The sequence below is a fragment of the Corvus moneduloides genome, chromosome 15, assembly GCF_009650955.1.
Source record: "Corvus moneduloides isolate bCorMon1 chromosome 15, bCorMon1.pri, whole genome shotgun sequence".
In the NCBI taxonomy this organism is placed as follows: Eukaryota; Metazoa; Chordata; class Aves; order Passeriformes; family Corvidae; genus Corvus; species Corvus moneduloides.
This window is the reverse complement of record NC_045490.1, coordinates 15,724,813-15,750,207: the sequence shown is the minus strand read 5'-3', so window position 1 is coordinate 15,750,207 and position 25,395 is coordinate 15,724,813. Positions and strand designations below refer to the sequence as shown.

Genomic DNA, 25,395 nt, shown 5'->3' with positions numbered 1-25,395 from the left:
TCTGTTACTGCCTGACTCTTTAATTTAGATGGGGCTTGTGTATCAAGAGGATATATACCAAAAGAAAATTCTCCTGAGGATTAAACTATATATATAAAAAGGCCCAGTGTAAGTTACATAAGTCATTGTAATGATCCAGCAGTGCAATAAAAGCACTCGGATGATCTATGGAGCGAGAGATGCCAGTGCTTCCAAACTTCAGTCTGGCACCATTTAAGGAGTGCTGTTTGCAATCTTGCAATTTCCTAACAGCTGTATGTTCCATAACAAGGTACAAAACGTACAGGGCTCATCACTTTTGAAATAGCCCTGACTGCGAGGAGCTGCCATGAAATGTCAGCACAGTCAATTGCCTCTCCACAGGAAAGCAGCTTAACCCTCCCAACGCAGTGCTCCTTTTTGAGCTAACCAGGCTCCGAATCTGCAGCCTCAGAGCTCTGTTATCTGTCACCAGAAGCCAGGAGAGATGTTCTGATTTTCTCACTGATTTGTTTCCTCCACAGCATCTTGCATGTTTCATTCATGGCAGGGCAGATCATATCTGCATCCTGCATACTTCCCTTTATGACAGCTGCAGTTCTCTGGGATATATTCTTCTTTTTCTAAGGAAATGGATTTTAATGGATTATAAAATACTACTCTAAATCAGTAACATACACATTTCATATCAGAGATAGAAATATCAGCTGCTGTCTTCTCATCAGCAAACACCACACTGCTTCTTTTTGTTCTTTTTTTGGACTTTCTCATCTTGACTTCAGGATGAGGATTATTTTGTGGAGCAGTCTCCTCTGATTCTGCTTTTACTTGCTTTGGTAGCACTGCTTCCAGATCAAAGCTGCAGGAGCAAAAGAAAGAAAGTACAAGTTGCTGAGTGATATTTTAAAAGCCACTGGTATTCTGATGTCATTTCCCCATGAAATATAAATGCAGGTCATTCTTTCCTTCTACTTTCTAGGCAGCCTTGCAAACTGCTGGCAAAAAGCATAGCATGTGCTTCAGCAGCTGGCAAGTGGAGATACAAATAAGATGCCTGCAGGCAGAATGACACTGTCTTAAAATGTAGCGAAGAATGTAAAATTTTAAAATGAGCTCAAATCCCTGTTTAAAGATTTGTGCATCAGCTTAAGAACTCCTAAATTAAACAGAGTGGAGCTCACATGGCAAGTTGATGTGTGGTGATGCTGGTGCTGAAAGCAAGACATGCTCTTCTGGTTGTAAGAGAACCAAAGTGGAACAGAGTATTGCTATTTGTTGCCATGTTTTAAATGCATCCTCCTAAATATTCACCATATTGGACAAGAATGCACACACCCAGGGATTAACCCCCCCTCCACTTTCTCTCTTCCTTTAATTTTTACAGTTTAAAAATTGGGCTACTTCTCATTAAAAAAAAAAGCCCATGAAATTGGTTCTGGCTTTACTCCCTTCTCTGCTGATGTGATCAGCCTTTGGAACATGGGACCGAACTTCTTTTGTAACATAAAAATTGATAAATCAAGTAGTGTGGTGAGTCTGCTGGCCTGTGCTTCCCAGAAACAAATTAGCATCCTAAGAATTAAAACCAGGTGCTTGATACAGTTGCTTCAGTGGGCTTCTCTGGTTCTGTCAGAGGCGTCCTGATTTACTGCAGCACACAAATGACGTTTGCCTGCTCCACCCTTCTGAAGGGGAAGCTGAAGGGCAGGAGAAGCAACCTCAGTAATCTCAGTATGTGAGGAGTGCTCAACACTGGGCTGGCCATCAAACATGCATGAAAAAGGGGTGTCTTAAGAAGCAACCCTTCCACATTAGGGTCATACACCACTGGACTTTTTCAAAGTGAACTACTCAAAAAGGGAGATCAGATGTTTAAAAAAATAATCAAACACTGCTCAACAAGTTCAGTTTTATACGTATCCTGTTTGGGAAGAAGTTCTATGCACTTGAAAGATAATTTATAAAGTGAACGAAACAATTTGTGGATGGAAAAGCTATACCCATAATTGTTCTCTCAAACTTAAAAGTCTTTTTGTTTTCCAGTGCTGCAGTTAAAGCACATTAGGCAAAGCATTTTACATTACTACAGACTTTACTAAAATGTTCCACCTCCTTTTCAAGTTTGTAAAGGTTGTTCCTTTCCTATTCACATTTTATAAACAAAAAGATGCTAATTAAGTTAAAAGCTGTATAAAAAGAAACTTGTAAAAAACTCCAGATCTTCATAAATTTTTGAAAAGTAATTTAATTTTTAAAATACTTATTTTCTGAAAAAGAAATGCCACTTTTTTTTTTTTTTCAATGACACTTGAGTACATTTTGTCTATTAAAATAGAAATGCTGTAGTTTTGAGCCTGGAGGAAGTGATAGCTACAGTTAAAAATAATGCTGGTATTGTCTGAAAAGGCTGCTGGTGGTCTTTATTCTTTTTTTAAAATCTTTTTGTTTCCTTTCATAAAACTGATTAAAAAACAGGACTGAAAAAGAATTTGTACTGTATTTACAACCAACCTTTCGGAAGCAGGTTTTTTGGGAGTACTGCAGTCTGAATTCATGGAACACATGGAGATAAAGGATAACTGACGGTAGGATTTCAGCATTGACCTTGGCCGTCCGACCCTCTTGTCATCAAACTCTGGCTACAGGATGGAAAAGAGAAACACGTTCTGTCAAACAACCCTGGGATCTTTAATTCATCCTTTTCACACCAGGTTTTGAAGACTGTGCAGATGTTTAACACTTGGCATGAAAGGAGTTGTCTGCTCCCATTAACTACTGTGATTTATCTTGTGTCTGGATGAATTCTTACTCTTCAAACCTCCCAAACTCAATTCACAAAGTACATTCTCCTCAAAATTTTAAATAGGTTGGGTTTTTTAAGTGCTGGCCCCTAAGAGTGCTGGAGGGTTCAAGCAAGAGGCAAGATTGCTGATTGTAGATTACAGCCTCTGTTATTGCAATTATCATCGCAATGACATGATTTCAAGGAAATTATTGCAATTGCAGCCTCTGTTATTGCAAAACAAAAACCGTACTCAGATAGATATATAGAATTTTCATCATATAGGTATATAACACAGCACATATCCAAAATTTAGGTTAGAAACTTGCTATTTTCCCCCCTATAACAGTATAAATAAGTCCTATTGTAAAATCACCAATGCTGAAAGCAACAATATAAAATAATTTCCAAAGTAACTGGTGTTTAATCACAAAAGCCAGGCACCATCATTCTTGCTAGCCTGCACAACTCAGATAGAATATTTTATTCAAGAATTGTCTGGGGAGTTTGTATTCAGAAGTTATCCTTCAATTCCCAGATATTTCAGTTTCTTCTCAACTAGTATTTATAGTATTATACACACGGCAGGTTTTACTTCACAGCACAGCTGGAAGTGGCTGGCACAGGGAGACATCAATTGCAGATCAAAGCCCTAAACCACTAAGAAAAAAAATCAAGAGAACAAACATAAGAACTTGCTTTTACTTCCTCAATAAGGTTGAAAAGACTTGCAACTTTAAGTTGCAATAAAATACAGTAAAAATCTTCCAGAATGAGGAATATTTGATGTGTCAGAGAATTGAATCAGCTCTTGGATGATGCAACTCAGATCCTACTACCTTCAGAGCACAAGAAAACCCACAAGGAAAAAAAAAAAAAAAAAAAAAGCATGATTTTGTTTAGAACAAGATGTATATTAAATAAAGAGAAATTGAGGTAGAGGTTAAAAGGAGAGTAATACCAATTCTCTGGCTCCATATTGTTTTTCCACTTTAACTTTTAAGTGCATGAAACATTCCTCCATCCGGTCATGGAAAGGACGAAGATTATCAGAAACTCTTCTTTCATGAATTTTAATTCCAGCCCCAAGGAAAGGTATCTTAAGAGGAATAAAAGAAGAAAAAAGGTGAGACTTCTCAAGTGGGTCCAACAACCTCTCTGGCTCTGTTTAAATTATCTGGTAAATCAACTGCAAAACTCTTCCTGTGACTGGCAGGTGGATTTGCCCATTGATATTGGCTTTGAGCAGCAAATACAAGATGGAGAAGGCTCATGGAAAATGGGTATTCCCAGTAAATTTCTGAAAATGTTGGCTGCCTCACAGAGGCTGTCTTCTCTATTCTATGTATTTTAATGTTATGAGATTTGTGTAAAACACTTCTAGCTCCCCTTCTGCCACAAACCTTTTCTAACTGCTTTACTTCAGCTTTTAGTACTTTGCATTAATATCTGGGGTTTTTTTGTAAAATCCACTTATATTCCATGCTTCCTTTTTGTGTTCTGACTCAGTAAATACTGGGAACATTGGTCCACCCATCTCGTTGGTCATATTTCATGGAAGTTCAATTTCAATATAACTTTTAAAAACGTGGTATTAAAGCCCATCTGTTACTGACAGATCTGTTTGTCCTCAGAGGGATTTGCAGGGATAGGCAGAAATTACCACTTATTTCCTAATGCCAGCTGGTGTTATGGTCAATCAATACCACTAATCCACTGAGTACTTCTGATGGCCAGAAAGCCACAAGAGACAGAGGTGTGGTGGGCAATGACACAGGAGAAACTGTAAAGGTACGACTCAAACTAATAACTAAACTGAGATGAATCAAAATGAAACAGGAAGAAACTTCAAAAACATTAAAAAGTAGTACAAACAATTCCATTAAACTATTTGGAAGATTCATTTCAAGGCTGAGAGAGGAATAAATGGTAAATTTTTGCTGTTTCTCATCTATGAAAGAGAGACAGAATCATAGAATCATTGAGTAGTTTGGGTTGGAAGGGACCTTTAAAGGTCACCCAGTCCAACTCCCTGCCATAGACAGGGACAAGACCAGCAGGTTGCTCAAAGCCAACCTGACCTTGGATGTTTCCAGGGATGTTTTTGTGAGTAAGTACAAAAAATGAGACATGTAATGTGAGGTGAAATACCTTGAGCCATTCATTTCTGGTAGTAGAACCCCAGATGAAATCTCACTATTTCTTACCATCCCTCTGTCTATCTATTGATAGCAATGATTTCTATTTTGGACTAGATAATGGAAATAGAATGGATCATTTCTGGGGTCATGTTTTTCTCTGCTCCATTATCATTATCAGGTCAACAGGAAGAGCCATTTTCCCTTGAATCTCAGCAAAAATAGAGTTTTTTCTGCCACTACCTCCCATAGGTGCATTTTCCTCCTTGAGGACAAAAGGGTTCTGCAGGCTGGTTGTCTTATCATATCTACACTATATATAAAATAATAAAGAGTAAACCCAAATAACCTCAGTGCTGCCAGTATAGGGAGAATATTCAGTTCTCCTCTGGAGATGGAGCTTAAAAGTATTTCTGAATAGTCTTCCATGCTATTTGCACACAGAAGACACATAGCAGTTATCCTGAAGGGTCATTGAGCATGAAAATAATTTCTGAGAGAAGCAAACACTCCATTAAGGTTTCTAAAGAAAAGAAAAAAAACCCTCCACAGAAAGCAAATACTCTAGGAAAGAGTTGTTTCCCAAGAGGGTGTGAGACATTTGCCAACTCCACAAATTCATGAAATCATTATGACTTTTGTCATGCTCTCAGTTTTGTCTTCAGGAATACAACCCAAGTTGGAAATTCTGGCCCTTTTAACCATAAATGTAGCCTGTTATATGTGGCTTTTGATAAACCATTCCAGATGTGTACAAAATATGTTTCATGGGGTAAAAAAGAGTGGAAATGATACAATCATCTCAATGCTATCTTCTCCTGCTAGAGAGGAATGGCACAAAGGAACCACTGGTGAAGCCTCAGTGGTGGCTGTCAGTGAGAAATTACCTGCCAAGCAATCAGATCTTTGAGCCTATTCAGCTTTTCTTCATCCTCTGGATGGTCTCTGATATATTCTTCTGTAAAGAAAGCCTTAAACACAAAAAAAATAAAAATAAATACAGTCCATCATTTTGACAGGTAAAGAAATCAATCATTAATCCACAGAGCCTAGCTGGTGATCACAATATTGGTCATCAAAGAGGAGAGACATCTGCATGGTCCTTAGCCAGATGCTGCTGGTGAGAATTCCTCCCTCTATCAGTTGGGAGCTGAGGTGCTCTTTTTGGTTAAAATGTGTTAGGTCTTTATCCAACACTTCTGAGTTTGAGACCCTTATTATGAAACCCAATTATCATTTCTTTTGTTAAGTTTACAGCAAAACTAAAAAGGCACAGATTTGGAGTATCATGATTTACATCAATTAATGGCTTCAGTTATTTTGGTTTGCTTTCAAAGACAGAGGTGACCAGGAAAGGATGATATGAGGATCCCTTAACTGATGGAATTATGGCTTTCCTATTCCCCATCCACACTGCGCTACCCCTTTAACAAAGGATGTAGGAGGATTATGAAATGATGCACGTGAGAATGTTCTTTGCAGTGACTCCAAAGCTCCTACCTTCTCATATTTAGCAAAGCCACCCATAACAGCTGGATCAACAATTCCATTCAGAAGCATGGAAAGTGGATTAATAGGGAGGTTCTCATCACTCTGGTACTGGTTAATCATCATCAAAATTTTTTCATTCGTCGTGGACATAGTCTCAATAGCATTCTCTAAAGGACTAATTGTGGACTGTAAAGAAACAAAAGACTTCTAAGGTTCATAAAGATATAAACAGGTCTTTTTGGTTTTATAAAAATCCCACAAATGAACAACAGTTTTGCAATTCAGCAAACCCACACAGTTCAATTCTCTTAGGACTTGGTCCTGAAACTATAAATCAGACATTATATATGTTGATCATGTATTGAACAGTAGAAAAATTAAAGGTAAATAACAAGTTTTGTATGTATAAAATAAGCTACAGTAGCCTTGTGTGATGGTTTTGCAAGCTGGCCTGTACATGAGGAGTCAATGGCTGCAAGCTGGATGGGCTCTGAGCACGTTAATACTCACAAGTGACATGGTGACCACCTCAAACCAGCGCAGGATTCCTGGAAGTTTGTAGGCTGTAACAAATGATGTCCTCTCAATCCACATAGACTATTAAAAAAACATAGCAGGAGAAAATGATAGTTCAGGATTGAAACTTTCATCTTTTCTGCCTTCTGAGATGTCAGAGTGAAATGGATGTAGATGGAAAACATGCATATTTTTGCATAAAAAGACACTGCAAATTTAATCTAGCACAGCAACTTGCACAAATAATTTTCCTGATTTCAGATTAGGCCATCTTCAGGCACAGAGCCCGCACAAAGCATGGGAAAAAGAAAATTACCCTTGAATCTTTTAGTCTGTATTCCTATTTTTGCCAGTACAGATGGAATGACTGACATTAAACGAACTGCTCTCACCTCTACCCAGATTATATTTCCTCCCTTCATGTTCAAAAGGTATTTCTGCAATTAAAAGCAGTAATAGCCCTGTAACAACTTGCCAGCATTCTGACTTTGGTTTTGTTCCTCTAATTTTTCTTTTTTGAACAAGATTGGCTGTTGGTATTTTAGAATAGTTTGGAATAGACACTGTTTCATTTACCATACTGCTCCTTATTTCAGTATCAGCTCATCAAAACTGCCAGTACTGAGAAACACCATAACAGAGGTAATGAAGACACTTCCACCTATCCCAACTCCCACCTCTTTGAAGGAAACATGCATCTTATCTATTATCATCAACAATGAAAACATCAATAATTTAGTTTTTGTAAAACTATTTCAAGGTATATAGGAGCTCAAACCTCTCTACTTTGGAAAGGAAGTCAAGGTGCATCCTGAGTCTTGACAATACATTCTGGCATGTCAGGGTAGAGTTTGTGTGTGAAGTGTTGATTTAACAGCAGGTAGGAAGCTCTTACATGAAAGTGTTGACTCTGTTAATCAGCACACACATAACAGAAATTGTACATTTTGGAAAAAAAAGGCTTTTCCCACCAGTATGCCAAGGGCCCAGCTTTAGCCATAAGGATTGGATGGGATGCTTTTCAAAACAAACCATAAAATAGCAGACACCTGTAAAGTGAAATTACAGAAACTTACCACATTTTTATGCTTAACATTGAAAAGTAATTCATGGTGGTATAGATTTCTTAGATTATTTGAAGAGTGAGGGCCATTCCTCAGCATTCAACCATTAGGCATGGGAGTAAAAATGACACAGGCAGCTCTCTCATCAGTCGAGATTGCACAGGACTGATGAAAGCAGGCAACACTCACCTCATTGTCAGGGTGGCAGCTGATGGAAGTGTTGCAAACCACAAGCAGCAAAGCATTTGATATTTATTTACATGTCACCTTGTTTCATAATGAAAATCTGTACTAGAAAATGTTACTGCTTAACACAAACATGCTGAACATGCTTAACTACATAATGTTTACCTGCAACTGAAACAGCGATGTCTAATTAAGTACACAGGAGTCATGCTGAAGTAGAGAAGTCTTGCATTTGGTTTTTCTGAACCAGATCTTAAAGTTAAAGTGTCTGTAATGAGTAATCTGAGCCTAAGAAAGGAGCTAGGATCACAATTCAGTCACAGTTACCAGAACTACATCCATCACCTTGTCATTAATTTACTTACAGCAAATTCATTTTCAGGGTCAACAGATCCTTTTCTGACTGGTCTTGAATAGTGGAACCGTTGTACATTGTTTGACTTATAAAAGCTGAAAGATTTGAAAACGACTATTGTAAAATACAGAACCCAGAAATTAATGGATCTTGTTATCACAGAGAAATATTTCATTTTGAGTAGTTGAGTTCTTAATTAAAAGCAAATTTACTGCTCAATGAAAAAGGACTTTACTGGAAACTCAGAAAGCATCACTTTACCTACAGATCAGGGTCAATACACAGTATTTTACAAATATTAAGCTTCAACTTGTGACTGGGTGTATTTCCCAGGTGTAAAAATTCCAGAACTTCCAGATTAATGTTCAAATCTACAGGAGGACTAGAGGAGATTTCTCCTCTCCTGTCCTCTTGCTGTGGCATGTGCCAGCTTTATCCTGGTTTATGGAAGGAGTCGCTTTCATTCAAAACAACTGACTGAGCTGAGCTGGTATTTTCCCGTGGACTGGAACATGGCACATGACAAAGCAGTTTAATCTTGTCTAACAATCCTGCTCACAATGCTGAACAACATTCAATAAATTAAACAACCGAAGCCATTAATAACAATTTCTTGTGACAGATAACAGAATGTATATAAGTACTTGTAGAGGGGTACACCAATGTAAAGGATCCTTTGCAAATTTGAGTTATGGTCAGCCAATGATTCATTCTCCATCATTGTGAGCACACCTTTCCACTAAACTTGCAACCACTTGACTTTTAGTACTGAATCTGCAGAGTTTTGGCTAAGTATTTTGCTGTCCACAGAAAAATCTCTCCTTTGGGTTTTTATTATTTGTTTTAAAGATGAATTAAATTTAAACCCATGTTAAGGAAAAGCTAATTTTGCAGAGAAAAATAAAACAATCTAGGAAATCTCTTTCAGTAAAACTGAACTGTATTTTGAAAGCCCAGAAAAACAAATGGAGAAGCCCCAAACATCTGAGTTAAGCAAACCATGGTGTGTTAGCTCATTGGAAACTATGATTTCTGATCCAAACTGCTAAGATTTTCTTCATCAGTAAAGAAAAGTAACTGGAAAATACTGCCACACTGAGTCAGACCACTTTATGCAGTTCCATCTGAAAGGACAGATATTTTGAAGCTCTTTGACAGAATAAATGCATTCTCATCGCCTAATGTAACAAACAATTAAATGCCCAATAAGGTACACTCATAAAAATAAATCTCCAAGACCAGATGCTATCAGCAGTTTGGTTGAATTCTGCAGCTGAGACAAACCATTACAAAATCTCCCATATGAGCAGAGATTATACTCTACATGGAACACTTGGCTACATAAACTGCAGCAGTTTGAAGTGTGGCTGGCTCTACGCTGAAATCTGGTCAAACAGGACCACATTTATAATCTGCCTTTCAGTTACTGATTTGAAAATGAATCAAGTTGAAATTAGGACCACAATTTTTTTGTGGCTTTTTGGGTTGGGTTTTGTTTTGGTGTTTATGCGTTTGTTTATTTTAAAATCCTGCCACACAAGACCTGTGCTTGGATCTGCTTTATTTACTGTATTGAATATGGGGAGGTGATTCTTATTTTTCCCCTTTGAGTCAGTTGCTACTTCAGTAAAGATTCCATAGAGAGGGCTGCAGACCAAGGGCACAACTGGTTTGGAAGCAGCTCTTGGCCAGTCTGTTCTCAAAATACTTTGGTCAATTCATTTCCTTTATTCTTTACAAAACCCATACTCCATAGCACCAGCAGAAACCATTTTGCCACCGTTATTCTGCACTTGACCAGACAAGACACAACAAGATTCTTCTGTTCAAGAGCCTCCAACTCAACCACTCTCACACTGCCAGTTACATCCAAGAGCCCTGTCTCCACCACTTGTCTGAGTCGTGTTGAAAACTCAGTACCTTTGACCCAAAGCACAGATTCCACCTCTGTCCCTGCATCCACGAGTTATTTCTTCAGTGGTAGATGGGTACAGGCTCTCATGAAATTCCTGGGGAATACCCCAGAGAGATGGGGTGGAGCTCTGAGCATTGTCCCTGGGGGATTGAACTGGGTGGCCTGTGAAGGTCCCTTCCCACACAAATTGTTCTCTGATTCTATGGATACATAAGTCAGTAAATTAAGACAATAAAAACTCTAAGATTCATTGGAAAATGACTGAATTCACAAAATAATGATTGTCAGTTTAGGAATATGGACTGATTTTCACTACACTATCTATTACAGAAATTCACTTACTTTATGATTTGATCAGGCACTGCCTTATTTTTGAATCTAGGCTGCTCCTCCAGGACTGGCTGCACTGTAAAACACTGGATATCTGAAATTGTGAAAGTTAAGGACATGTTATTAACTATTAGTATGAAATACTGTAGGCTACAAGGGAAATAATAATAATAATAATAAAAAAGACATGTTGTGATGAAAAATCTGAAGTGTTCAGGGTTTCGTTTCTGGCATTTCCTTGGCTAAAAAAGGAAAAATCTGCCGGTAGTAACCAGTGAATACATATTAATTTTGAACTGCATATTTTTATTATTTCCTGAGCTTGAATATCTGCAGCAGAATTTATCACACTGACTCATTCATTAAATTTTTAAGCTCAGGCAACTTACAAAAATAACATCAACCATATCTGATCTTAACAGTTTCACTGTGTAGCTTTAGGCATGCATAAAGTCATGATGGTTAACATTTAATTTTGAAATCTGTAACTGAACAACCCTTTTACTTGAGATTTCCTTTTTCTATGGAAGTGCTGTTTTTTAAATCTGAATGCTGTATTTGTAAGTAAATATATCACATTCTTACACATTTCAGTATGTTTGAAACTCATGCCCTCTGGTTAGATCTTTTTGCATAAGTGTAGTAGTGGTGCCTATGTCCTTCTCCTTGTGAATAGATGAGCAAATTTTACCTTAAGGACTGAAGCAGGTGATATCCAAAAAAAATTTAATTAGTTAAGATGCAAGACAGACTTGGGAGAGCTTGGCTTTCAAGCCTAATGTACTATTTTAGACAAGCCTGTAATACTCCCACTTCAGTCCCAACAGTGTGAAAAGAAAGTATTCCCTTTCTCCTCCAGAAGGTTCCACCAGAATAGACTCAAGAGAGTATGTGAAGTGTTACAACATCACCTTGAAAATTAACAAAGGAAAATCAGCATCCAAATAAAAAATGTCTGATACAATGAGGTGATCCCATATCTGCTCAGTCAATAATGACTCAAATCAGAAGATAATCAGTGTTATTCTAACCAAGATTAATTGATGCCATTCTAAAAATGGGTTAACAGTTTTTGTGAGTTAATTTTCCTAAAAAAATTTCTGAGGGACTTAGGACATGTTTATGTTGCGAAGAAAGAGAGGTGATACCAAAGTGTGGTGCCAGGCAGAGCAATGCTCAAGGAAGACATGAATTTAATATCAAGACACAACAGCTATGAATAGGAGGTAATAGACAATTTGCTGCTTTAAACTGAGTCTCTTCAAGTGTGTGACACTGGTTTTGCCATTTGAAGAAAATAAAGCTGAACCATGTATGAACTACAGTGAATTTTCTTCCCCAGAAGGGCTGTCAAGCCCTAGCACTGGCTGCCCAGGGAAGGGGTTGAGTCACCGTCCCTGGAGGGATTTAAAAGACATGTAGATGCAGCACTTGGGAACATGGGTGAACAAGGTTTTTGGCTGGACTCCATCCTAAAGGTTTTTTCCAACCTAAATGTTTCTGTGATGAATGAAAGAGACAGTTTCCTTAGAACTGCTAGAAAAACAGCAGCTCTCTTAGGTACAAACCATAAAAGACATGGAGGATGTGTAAGTAAAACTGCAAACTGAGCTGCCACATCAGTAAACTTTCAACCTTTCCAGGGAATCAGTGTTTCATACAGATAAGCTCATGCTAAGAACAAGGTTTCCCAACCCTCCTTCCTCTGCAATCTCCCAAGTGTCCAAGGATACATTGACCAGGAGAGTTCCTCACATCCTCTCCAGGCACTGCAGTCGTGTTCATCTTCTCAGCACTGGGAAACTGGCTCATCAAGTGGGCCTGGAAATCCTCCCTCCTCTCATACTCCTTCCCACGGTAGATGAACACTTTGTTCTGCAAGGAATAAGGAGTTATTTCCTGGGCTGGGTGGTGCTGAGGCAGAAGTTACAGGCTCGTGGTAATCGGCACAAAGGCACAGCAGTGTTCAGATTTTGGAATGGGTGTTTCTGGTTTTTGAATATTAATCAACTCTAAAGCCAAACACCATTTTTACCAGGTGCTGGAAAGCAGCACTGATTCTCCAGAGACCCTGGAGTTTTATTATTCAGAAAACAATAACACTGGTGTATCCTTTCACTGTTTTCCCAGTGTTTTCAAGGCAGCTTTAGCCCTTAAACTTCAAAATCAGGGCCTCTCGTTGCTTTCCAAGTGTGAAGAAAGCCACCCTATTCATTGTTGTATGTAAGAGGGGTTTTAGTAGTAAGAAACACCAAATATTTAGGTTATTTTTATGCTCGGAACTCATGCACTACTGTGGTTAAAACAATGACCTTTTAAAAACCTATGGTACAACCTAGTTGTGCACTGCTTCCCTAGTTTGTCAGGTTTCTTGATAAAAAAAGAGCCTTTGGAGTCTGGATTTCCTACATGGTAGTCAAAACTGGAGAAAAGTAAAGAAAACAGAGTAGATTCAGCATATGTTGAATAAAACCAGCTCAAACTTACCATTTTTGTCCTAAAGTAGGAACTGTTGCAGTTCAGGAAAAAACTTAGAGCAGTACAAGACAGTTGGTATGAATATGTCAGCTCAATGCATATCAGAGGGCAAAAAAGGAATCTGGACATTAATCATGAGGAAAACAGGAAAAGAAAAGAAGAATGAAAATACATGAAGAAGTAAGAATTTAAACAAGTTTACCCTTAGAAATGTTGGGAATCCTTGGCCATAATATCCAACAGCAAAATAGTCTGGTTTAGGCCTCAGAATTTTCATGATGTTTTCATAAAACTTTGCTTGCTGGATCTGAAAGCAAAACCAACTGTAATTACTTGTGTTTGGGGGTTTTATCTATGCATTTTTAACCTTCTCTACACAAGCAAGAGCTATCAGCTCTCAGCTGATGAGCTGTAGCAATAATCAGCTATCACACAGTTTGCTGCTGGGGGACGTTAAACACTGTTTACATTTATATGCAAATATGATACACAGTGAAATGGGTTTGGCTTCAACCTTCATATTTGGCCTCAAAACTGGGTTTACCCTTAACTTAGGAGAAAAGCAAACACCAAAGTCATCCTTGGCCACTGATAGAATTACTGAAATAATACATTTGGAGAAACTCCCTGCCTCAAATATTTCCCAAGGTATGGGATCAACTCCAGTTTTTACTGTAGCCTCATATTAAGGGCACCCACCCTATAAAGGGCTTAGAACAATTTCTTCCATAAAATACCAAGTGTCATTTAGGTGTTATGTCTGTGAGAACACAGCACTGCAACTTAAACTAGCAAAAATATCTTCTAGTTCATGATAAAAACAGAGCAAAAGACACACAGCACATTTTTTACACACAGCACCATTCAGGAACACCATGTTTTGATTCCACAGTTTCTCTGTGGAAGATTCAGGGATATCTATGGAATGAGCCCTAAACATTTGTTAAAAATCATGCAAATGTGAAATATTGAGAGTAGAAATAAAAATGGTTTGTGGGGCTGGAATTTTTTTGGATTCATTAAATTTAAAGGAAAATGAATAACTGAATATTTTATTTCCCTTCAAAAATTTCCTTCTAGCCTTTGGACCTAGTTCTAATTCCTTGTGCTGTAATACTTTCACAGTCCTGATTAGGACAGAATTCTTCCGGCTTGTCAAGATCCAAGCTGCTAAAATCTAAAGAAAAATTTAGGGGGAAAAGTTCACCCAGGTGTTCTTTCTACTCTAAGGCAGTACAGCGGCTTCAAAATGCTGCCTTTAAATTTCCCTAGGTGAGAACATGTTTATTTCATCTACAGACATTTCAAAATACCTCAATAAACAGATGCTCATGCAACTTTAACCAACAGTCATTTATGAGCCTTTACCACTGGATTGTTACAGTGAAACAGCAACTCTTCAACAAATGAATTAAAAACCCATTGTAGAGCACAAGCTCATAGGCAGCTCTGCTGTCTGATAGCTGAAAGGCATTAATTTCTGGACTGCAATGATCTGAAGATCTATATATAATCTTACCAAGTTTTGACTTAGAAGTTCATAGTCAAAAACTTCCTTTTCATATTGCTCTGCAAGTTCTTTGCATAAAGATATGGCTTCTTCCCACATCTGCAATGCAACCACACGTTCAAAAAGTAAATTCAGTACCAAAAAACGAATTTTTAATGCATCAGAGTTTAACTGCAGTTTTATTGATTATGTTGTCTTTAAAGTGCAGTCATTTATTAACTGCACATTTAAAGTGGAAGACTCAGGGCAATCATAAACTTAAGGAAAGCAGATTAATGTTAAAAAATAAAAGTGTTTTATGATTCATTACAGGAAGGAATAAGTAAACCTACTTTATTATTAGAGTAACATTTAAAAAAAATCATCTTACCTTTCAGATACATTAAAGGAAAAAAAAAAGAGCAAATCACTGAGGTGATAACATTCAGAACATACCCCAAGCACAGAGCAGTTTATGAGGGGGGTGACACCTGCCTGTCCTTAAAACACACACCATTTCACAAAACATCCTGCAGCATCCATAATCATTGGGAGCCTTGTACATGACAGCTCTCGTCAGCTAAATAACCACAAGTCTTAAATTGCCACTTGCCCTGAGTAGCAGCTTCTTTCTTTCCACACAACGGCTGCCTCCTACAGTGATGGTCACTGAAAGACCAGGACTGCTTCTCTCATCTGCTCTGGGCACTTCACCAAAGTGGTCTTAAAGCAGGAACAAACTCCCTCTTGTGAAGATATTTCTCAAATTCTGTCTCCTCACCTAGTCAGAACAGAGGACACAAAGGTGTCCCTGAGGAGAATTCTCTGCTGCTGAAAGGACACTGCCAGTCAGACATCAGGCCATTCTCACGTGGTGCCATGGGCTCTCTGGCCAGGTATTCCTGGCCCTGGCAGCTGGGTCCTTGGCCGTGGTGTGAATCTCAGTGCTGGGTGTTGCACATCAGGAATTGGGAGGGTTGGGTTCTCCTGGGACAGCAGGTGGGCACTGCTGCAGTGCAGTTACTGCAGATGCCAACAGAAAACCTGAGAAGCTGAAACTTTCTACCTTGTAAGTTATAGGAAGGACTTTTGAGAGAAACAGTAATGAATTGTCTTCCCCATCGCACCTTTGGCTCTGGCTGAACAAGACATAACGACTTAAAGGTTGCATTGGGTCACGAGATTAATTGTCTGGCACTGCAGAGCTTCTCCTTTGCTTTATTTCCAAAATTCTCAGGTCTAATATCATTGCACTTACAGGTAATTTTATTAACATTTTTTTGTCTTAAATTGAACTAAACTGAGGTACTGAACATCAATCTACTACATTTTAATTTTAGGATACAATTCTTAGTCCTCTCTGAAACAAATATGTCTATTTTGAACTGTCTGGAGTTTTTTTGAGGTAAGGGCCAAGTGGTTTCGAAATGGAATCTGTGTAGTCCATATTCTTTTCTTTGTAAAGGGAAGTAGATTCAACGTTTTTTATTGTATTTTGTTGGTGCCTGACAGAGATGCTTGTGACAATGTGCTGAAACATTAGCCCTCTTTCTCTGTGAACGAGGTTATTGAAGGAACATGCTCCTATGGAACGGATACGCTCTGGGAATAAGCCTGCAGGACACAATTTTTACTTGACCCACATTTCAAAGAAGCTTTTCCTCACAAATGTTTTTTATCCAGGGCACATTCGTTAAACATGACTATTCAGAGCAGCACAGCAGAGAGATTTGGAAGGGAAGAACTCTCCAGACCTACCTTTCCTTTGTCAAAGTATTCTATGATCTTTTCATACAAATTCTCTTTCAAGTGTCTGTAGGTCTGTGAGCACTGGAACTCTGTTGACATGACTTGGGGTGCACACTGTTCATCTGACCACTGAGAATGAGAACACATCAAAAAGAATTTTAAAGCTCAGTGTTTCACAACAAAATCCCCACTGCCACAAGGTCTGGTCCCCTGGGCTCTTCTAAGTGTTTTCTTCCCAAGTCTTTTTTACCCATCCTCAGACAAACTGGGAAAGGCACAGGGATTGCATTCACTGCCTCGTCAGACAAATGCTGTATTTCACGTGATACAGCACCACACATAATATTTAAAAAATATATTAAAATGTTACACCTGCCCATCCTTGCCCCACCTACAAATTTTATATAAAAATCCATGTGAGAAAATTAGTTCCTTTTTTTTCAGTGCTATCATCTTGACTGACTTAGTTTTGATTTTTTGTATTAAAATATTTCATATACTATTATCTTTGTCTATACCAAGACATACAATATACCTCATATTTGTACAATCATAAAAAAATCAAAATGAAGTTTAAGCAAAAAAGCACAAATTTATATAGTTCTGCACTAAAGTAAATTCCATAGGAAATATCACGTTTTTGCTGAAGAGCATTTAAATTTGGAATATTCCCTTGTAATGGAAATGGATCTTACTGACCATTTCAATTGATACTGTCAGTTACACTGGTAATGAACAATACTTGTACTGAAAAAGAATTAATTACCAGCTACAAAAGAAAGCCAACATAACTTGGTTATGTAATCCATATTATTTAAAATTAAAAGTTAGGTGACCCTTTGTGATAGCTGGAACTGTGTTTAATTTTCATAACTGTTATATTAGAAATTACCAAAATGAAAACTACATTTGTACACGATGTTCTCACTATAAAGGAAAACTATTTTTGCTACCATATTTAGTTTCAGCAATATATGGCTTTTATTCACTGACTGAAAATAAAATTTCAACAATTAATGTTAGTTTTGTATGACCTACTGCAGTATTTCTAACCAGAAACTTGAATACCCCTGTGGAAAATAACTAATATGCAGTAAATCAGATAATAAGACATTCACTTTACTATATTAAAATTTAAAATTGCAAAAGCTTAATTTTACGTTGAGTTTAGAAAAGCTAACCTTCAGGAGCCACGCATGGAGTAGAAGGGTATATGCTGCTTCTGTGTAATTCTCACAATCTAAATGAAGATCTCGCAATTTATACAAATACCTGATAGAGGAGAGAGCAAGGATTAGACTGGATACTGACATGACTGGAATACTGAGTGTCAAAATGTTCCAGATAACAGGAAACTCCGTAAATGTCACACTGTGACTCCCCAAAGCGTCCTCAAGGACACTCAGGGGGGTTGAGGCTCTGGGCATTTGCTCACACTTTGCTGTGCTCCTTTGTGTGCTGAAACTTTGTGCACAAAAGGAGGAGAAAGAGGCGTCCTCCTCCTGTGAGCTGCGGTCAGCTCCTCCTCAGAGGAAGGATTGCTGCACTCAAGGTCTAAGAGAGGCCTCCAAGTGCAAGATTCCTGGAGGGTTACTCAGGACAGGTGCCTTCCCCTGCAGCACTGCTTACCTGCAGGCACACATTCTCCAGATGCAAACACAGCAGATAACAGGGGCACGGAGAAAGTGGAAAATACCAGCCCAGGAAGGCAGAACAGGCGCTGTACAACCCGGGAGGTGCTGGGGGCAGGAGAGCTCCAAGCTGAATGTTCTCTGTGATCCCCAGGGCAGCGTTGCTGCTTCCAGCAGAACCACTGCCCACCGTGGAGCTCAAGCTGCATCTACTGCAGCCAGGAAGAAAAATTGCACGCTGTGCTCTAACTCACACCAGGAGTTCTGAGGCACGGGAGCTCTGCCACCCTGCTGTGCCAGTTCAAGGCACTCCCATTCCCAGCTGCCAGCCCCACAGAAAGTTTCTCCTCAGCAATGCCCGCAGGGGCAGCGTTGTTGCCCCCCAGCCCCTTCGCCTCACAGCTCCAAGGTTAGCTCTGAACCACCTCCAGGGCTCATTTCAGCTGGGACCTGGGGCTTTGTTCTGCAGATTTTGCAGGGGAGGAGAGGCAAGAAACAGGGAGCTTTTGAAGCAGCAAGATCTGCTGCAGCCCATATGCAGAACTCTTGGAGACAGCAAGAGGCCATGTCACATCTGAAGGAATTTGCAGCTCTCACAGAAATTTACAGCCTCAGCTGCAACCCTGCCCGTGGAGTGCTGCATATTGAAGGACACTCAGCAGACTGGGCCGTTCTACAAAACTAAAATGTTTTCTCTGCCATCCTAAATGCATGATACACCCTCCCTCAAACCTCAAATCTATCTGTACTTTCTTAATTTGAGACAATAGACAATGAATGTTGAGTGATTTGACCAATTACAAGTTAATTCTTGGGGGAAAAAATGCCTTTGCTGAATACATAGCAGAGATTCCCAATTGCTGAAGGCCAAGCTAACAACAGAGTGAGAATGCATATGAGGCCAGGGCTGCCACAGAGTCATTGTGGATGGTAAAGTAACATTAAGTACAGAAATCACAGCGCAACAATAAAACCAGAACTCACAGGACAATATTATTGCCCTCTCCAAAAGAGATCCAATAGCATGGTTGCCATACCTGATGTACATCTCCTCACGGTTAATGCTCTTGTAGAAATTCTAGGGACACAAATATTTAAAGTTACCTCCTAATGACCTTTAATAAAATTATATATATATATATATATACACACTGAGATTTTGCTTTTCTTGCTAGTTAGAAAGCATAGACTGCAGGAGAAACAGATTATTTACAGACTATCTGAAGTTTAAACCTGGAACTACTGCTTCAATTAATATTTTTATTAATTAAATGTATGTTTTTATACATACATATACTTCTTATAGTTCATAATGAAATCATTACTGAAGGTTTTTCTAATGGAGAAGAGGAAAATATGGTTATCCAAATGAATGAACATAATAAACCACACACTCCAGCTACACTTGGTGGAAGCTGGTATGTATTGAAGCAGATGTGTAGCACTGTAGTTACGGAGCATTGTTGTGCAATACCTCTAAAGGGGCCAGTTCCAGGAATAAAGCTCATTTTTTGGTCACCATAACATGTTTGCAGGTATGTAAGTTGCTAAGGCTGTGCAAAAGGTATGACAAGAATTGTGTCTTGAAGAGCTGACAAAATTTATACCACTTTGCACAGTGATTATTGAGGAACTAAGAGTGTGTGAGTGCAATACTTCAAAGGTGGCAGAGGTTCCTCCTCGGCTTTGAGGAATTTCCTGGAGGAGGAATCTCTGTACGCCATATCCTCATTACAAAACGGGTAGAAAAGAAGACAGAGTGGCCTAGGACCACATCAGAGCCTCAAACCTCTTGGCACCCTACTGCAAGGGTGCCTTGCAGGTTTCCTGCCCACATTTGAAAACTGTAACTACGGAGGTGCTGAAGCAGCAAGTGGGTCAGTTGCTCATCACAGCTTGACTGTGTCAAGAACCCAGTGTCCCATTAAGCCTACCAATAGGTACAGGCATGTGAGCAGCAAACTTTCTAATTTATCCACAAAATCAAAGTGGATAAAGCATACAAACAAAACAAAACAAAAGGATGAACGTTGCTTTCAGACTTATGCATATTACTGTGCAAATACATATAAAAATCTCTTGCCTCAGAGTTTAAGTCACTAGGGAATGTTGTCACCCACTCCTGTCCCTGGGGAGATTTACCTTCATGTTTAATAAATGGATTCTAATGCTCTGCCCCCCTCACACCAGAATCCCAGGAGAGAACCTACCAGCAGGTTCACGGTGCAGCTCATGCGGTTGTCCTTGTTCTCGTCGTTCATCACGGCACGGTAATCCAGCAGCCTCTCCAGGAGCTTTTTCACCAGGCTCACAAAGCTTTTCACCAAGCTGAAAATGCCAGGGTGCTGCTTGGCACACTCCATAAGGCTGCAAACACAGAAAAGTTGGTACCATTCTGAAGGCAAATACTGAATTAGGCCTAAATCAACTGCAGATATTCCCTCTGTGAGTTGGTCATTTAGATGTCCAGAAGACAGATGTATATAAATCAAAGGGAAAAAAAACCCCCACATTTACTTTTCCTGTCTGAAAATGACTTTGAATTCAAGGGTGTACCCACCTTCAGGACAGAGCAACCTGCATCTGTGCTATCACAAACTCAAGTCTCTGGAACGTCACACTATTGCAATAAATACTGTACTTTCCACAGCATAAAATGCAAAACTGCTTTCCTTCTCTTTGTACTGTTACATGCAAGTAGAAAGTTCAAATGAACAAAAATTACAATTTTTTTAGCTCAAAAAAGTCATCACCAGAGTAATTTTACTTTGAGAAATAAGCACAACCAGACAATCAACTTTCTGCAGATTGAAAAGAGCAGCTTGATCTCTTTTGATGAAAGTAGGAGAAAGGGAATTTTATATTTTGGCATCATCAGATTCAATTTACATTAACAAAACATTAGCATGTACTGTTTCCACAAAGTGCTGAAGTGATTTAGGAGTAGAGATTTCACTTTACTGTCAGAGCTTTCTTTTCAAAGTTTAACTGTTTAAACATCATTAAGTGATTACCTGCATCTCATTAAGGATTATTTTATTTCTTTGCTTAAGAGCTTGTTTCCTCTACTTAACATTCTGGTTTTCCATTGGGATTCTCTCTGACAAGCTGCATTACATATATATACACACACACAGACATACATACATATATTTTCACATATATAATTATAGATGCAAGCATTGGGTCAGGCAGAGATGCAGTTAATTTTCCCCAAGGAAGCCCTGCTGTGTATTGGTAGCTGGGAAGGTTCTGACCTCTTAGTGCTTAATTATCAATTGAGCTCTATATCATTGTTTTCCAGACACCCAGGTAAAAAAATAATTTATTATTAATCTTTAGGCACAATATTTTTTTAAATTTTTATTTCAAAGTATACTGTTTTAATTAATAGGAGAAATTTTTTTTTTTTACTCCTCATAATTATTTGAACCTTCTTCAGAAAATACATATTCATATTGACTTCAATTGCAAAGAAATCCTCAAAGCTCTGGCCTAGAATGGAACCTCTGCAGAATACCCAAGAATAAAACCAAGTCAAGAATACCCAACTCAAGCAAAGTAAAAGCAACATCTAAAGTTTATTCCTTGGATTGTGCAGCTCCAAGGGAGTTACTGTGCTGAGACAGAGGGAATGTGTACGTGTGTATGTGTGTGAAAGAACATTTATGTTGTATAAGATAGGAGGGACAGAGGCCAGCAGATACAACCAGAATACTCCAATTGCTCTGGTCTGAAATGGAAATATTTAAATCAATAACTGACACATGGCTTATAAAATACACTGCAAATGGAATGGAAACACTAAAGGGGCTGAAGAGCTGACAACTGACAGAAAAGGCTGGAGCACATTAAATGACGTTTGTGGGAAAGTAAGAAAGCCTCAGAACCACATAGGAGACTGGAATATTATACAGAAAAAATGGTGTTATTTTACATATACAAGTATCAGAGAGAGTGTGAGACACTAATGAAGGAAAGTACATTCACTGTTTAAGTGACTAGTATGGATTTCTGCCACAGGTTCCCCTGGAGTAACAGCAAACAAGGCAGAGCTTTGTGAACGTTTCCTGAGTGCACAATGAACATGAGGCACTAAGACATCACATTTCTTCCCAATACAAGCAGAAAAACATTGACATAAGCCACAAGCTATTGCTGGGTCTCACCCAGCACAAAGTACATAACTCCAGTCACTAAAGAAAGGTGAACCAGAGTGCACATAAAGGAGAACTGCAAAAAAACAGGAGAGAGGAATACCTGTCTCTTGAGGGAAGATTCAAAAAGTTGTATTGCTCAGCTTTATACAGTAATCCCAATAAAAAGGACCATAAAACTTCAGAAGATTTTTTTTACTTCCAGGAGGGAGCAAGAAACCTTTGAATTTTTAAACAGAGCTTGAAAAAAATGAAAATTTTAAATAAAAAAATATTTGCAATAAAGCTTGAGAAAAACAACTGCATATCATGGGCCACTGCAGTGATAGGGAACTGGAAAGCTGCCAAATGCCATTTCCTGTTGTGCCTACATTAGTAACTAAAACATGCCAGAACTCATTTTCTGAGCCTGAGGACAAGTGGCACAACTTGTGTTCATGGAGCTGGACTGATTCTCCTGCCTTTCCCCAGGCAGGGCAGCCTTGTCTACTCTGCCTGTCGAGAACAGCCTCTCACCTGCCCCACATCACCCCAGCTTCCCCTCCGTGCTGTCTGGGACAGGCCACAACCCCATCATGGGCTGCACTAACATTTAGGTCTAGCAACAAATGCAAGTGCTTAATTAAACTTCTGTTGAACCTGTTTAGTTCATTACTGTGGGCATGGAGAAGTTCCCAGCAACCACCAGCATGGGCAAATGTTGGTTGCAGAGGTGAGCAGCAGCACAGCAGTCACTGAGTGCTGCTAAATATCTGCCTTCAGGTGACACCTGGAGCTGTGCAGGAGTGCAGACAGTTCTAGGAGATCAGCTGATAAAAATATGACCAAATGAATAAATGTGGAACCAAATGTAACTGTGTCTCCTTCCAGTTGGAACAGGGAACTGGGAACAGAGGCTTGAAATCCCTGCTTTGAAAGGTGTGAAGGTAGGAATATTTAAACCAAACCAACTGAGAGAACAGGTCCTACCACAGGCAGGTCACCAGCCTCTGCTTCAACTCTCCATCTACAGGCGTCATTCACCAACTTCAAGGATGGAAGGAAAAATAGTATCTGAACATAAGATGAAGTGTCATCTTTAGGAAAGTGGGAACTTTGAACTTGAGGCCTTCTAGAAAGTGGGACAGTGCCACAGATATGTCAGAGCAAGAAGGGGGCCTTGGGAAGGCAGGGAGATCAAAAGCTCTGTACTGTGTTTGATGGCACTCCTCGACTGCACTGCTGACAGATGGGGTTTAACTGGATAGTTCAACTTTCCAAGAAAAGAGCTGGAATGAAAGAGCAAAGTGCAAACAAGGCGAGCAAATAACGTTACACAGCTCAGAAAGAGTGAGCTTCAAAGAGTCTCATACACAAGATCTGAGGGAAGCCTTGCTTTTTGCATAGATAAAGTCTTGGTTTGAATGCTCTCTACAGCTTTAAGGCAATGTAGTATTTCAAAATAGATGGAGACATTGTAGGAATGTCCAGAAAACATTCCCTATGATAAACTGAAATACCAGTGGTGTTTACCCTAAGGGAGAGCCTGAAGGAAACTAGACAGCAACATTCAAATTTGATAGAAGATGCTGCAAAAAGAAACAGAATAATGATTCTGTATGTCCCCTGTGTGTGTACCCAAAGCTTTCATGGTTCATCAGATGAGAGATGTGACTTTGCAAAGACTGCTACCCCTACATGGACACACAACCCATACAGCATAGCAGGCTTTGAGGAAGTAAAACATGCACATGACATCACAAAGCCTTATTTAAATTCAGACAATAATCTATTGGAGTCCAATCGAGATGTATTAAAATGCAGGTTATGTATAACTTCTGCATAATTTAGCTGAAGCACAAAACAATGAAAAGCAACCAGGAAAATAATTTAAATGAGCAAAATTTGAACTGCAATTTGAACCAGGGGTAGTGAATCATTATGGTATTTCCAGTCTCTTAATGAAAAAAGTTGCTAAGATTCTATTTTAGGTGAGGTTACCAACCTGAGAACTGGAAACAGTAAGATGGAAACACATCCTGAAGGCATTTATTGTATTTATTCTCATGCACTACTTACATGGACTCAAACAACTGCATGTAGTGTTCATCCCCTCGTCCTCCTTCCACCTCATGATCCAACTTCAAAATGATTTCATTTTCAAACTAATAAAGAAAGAATAAAAAAAAATCAAAACACTTGAGCAACTATCCAGAGGCCAACACGTTTCAAGATGGCATCAAAACTGTACCTTTGTGTAATTATGTCGCATATTCCCAGGAGTTAAATGCTTCAGCATATTCTGGTCTGGGCTTTTAGCACAGCTGAAAGCCTGGACACAGATTTTCACAAAGCATCCCCTGCACTGGGCTTGTGAGGCACAACCTCAGAGTCTGTGTGCAGCTACAGACAGTCTTTGTCCTCATGCAAACAGCTGCACCCTGTTCAGAAGTCGTAGGAAAGATCTACCTCAGGGTTCTTGACAAGTCATTAACCCATCAAGAGGCACAGAGAGAGCATTAGTGGAGACCTACACTGAAATAAAGCGCAGTTGCTTTACAAGACCTAATTATTAAAACCACTGTAAAAATGACAGAATTCATTACTGTGCTAATGCAGCAAGTTTTCATGTTCTTCTTTGATACAAAATTTCACACAGTTGTCAGTACATGAATAATTCTGTTTTTCCCTGGAGTGTTTCTGTGTAATTGAGAGCTTTGGCAGGCTGGGATCCAGATCATCCCATCAGAGAACCAGAAGCCTTTCATGGTACAAAGAATTACTGTAATATTTCAGATATGGTGCTTTCAGATAACTGCAATGCAAAATATTTTACCTTGTTTAAATATATCCTTAGCAAAACATTCAGCTCTGAGCTGAAGAAGCCAAGCCAGGGTTACACAGAGGAAAGCAGTCCTTCCTCTTAGAGCACCAAGCAGGGCACACATCTCTTCAGATGTGTTTTTACAATTTCTTCAGTTTTAAAGAACATCACATTCTAAATGAAAATATGTTACTAGATGTACTTCCTTCAAGTAGGTTGTGATTCAAACTCTCCACCCAGAAAAATGATTCACTGTTTTTCAAGAACAAAGGCCAAACATTCCCCTCTTTCCTCCAGTGTCCAACCCAGATCTGTTTGTCACCCTGATCCTG

At 39.0% G+C, this 25,395-nt stretch overlaps 1 protein-coding gene across 1 annotated transcript in view; it reads right to left on the bottom strand.

The window, feature by feature from the left end:
- DOCK2 (dedicator of cytokinesis 2) overlaps window positions 1-25,395 on the bottom strand; it is a 157,358-nt gene that overhangs the window by 6,033 nt on the left and 125,930 nt on the right. Inside the window, exons 34-49 of the mRNA XM_032124540.1 lie at window positions 24,319-24,404; window positions 20,314-20,470; window positions 19,141-19,181; window positions 17,654-17,744; window positions 16,482-16,601; window positions 14,754-14,843; window positions 13,437-13,541; window positions 12,490-12,631; window positions 10,769-10,850; window positions 8,522-8,606; window positions 6,901-6,987; window positions 6,400-6,576; window positions 5,787-5,870; window positions 3,723-3,860; window positions 2,491-2,618; window positions 658-838 (exon numbers count right to left, since the gene is read on the bottom strand). Coding sequence (XP_031980431.1) covers window positions 658-838; window positions 2,491-2,618; window positions 3,723-3,860; window positions 5,787-5,870; window positions 6,400-6,576; window positions 6,901-6,987; window positions 8,522-8,606; window positions 10,769-10,850; window positions 12,490-12,631; window positions 13,437-13,541; window positions 14,754-14,843; window positions 16,482-16,601; window positions 17,654-17,744; window positions 19,141-19,181; window positions 20,314-20,470; window positions 24,319-24,404 — 1,794 coding nt within the window. The remainder of the gene's footprint in view (window positions 1-657; window positions 839-2,490; window positions 2,619-3,722; window positions 3,861-5,786; window positions 5,871-6,399; window positions 6,577-6,900; window positions 6,988-8,521; window positions 8,607-10,768; window positions 10,851-12,489; window positions 12,632-13,436; window positions 13,542-14,753; window positions 14,844-16,481; window positions 16,602-17,653; window positions 17,745-19,140; window positions 19,182-20,313; window positions 20,471-24,318; window positions 24,405-25,395) is intronic.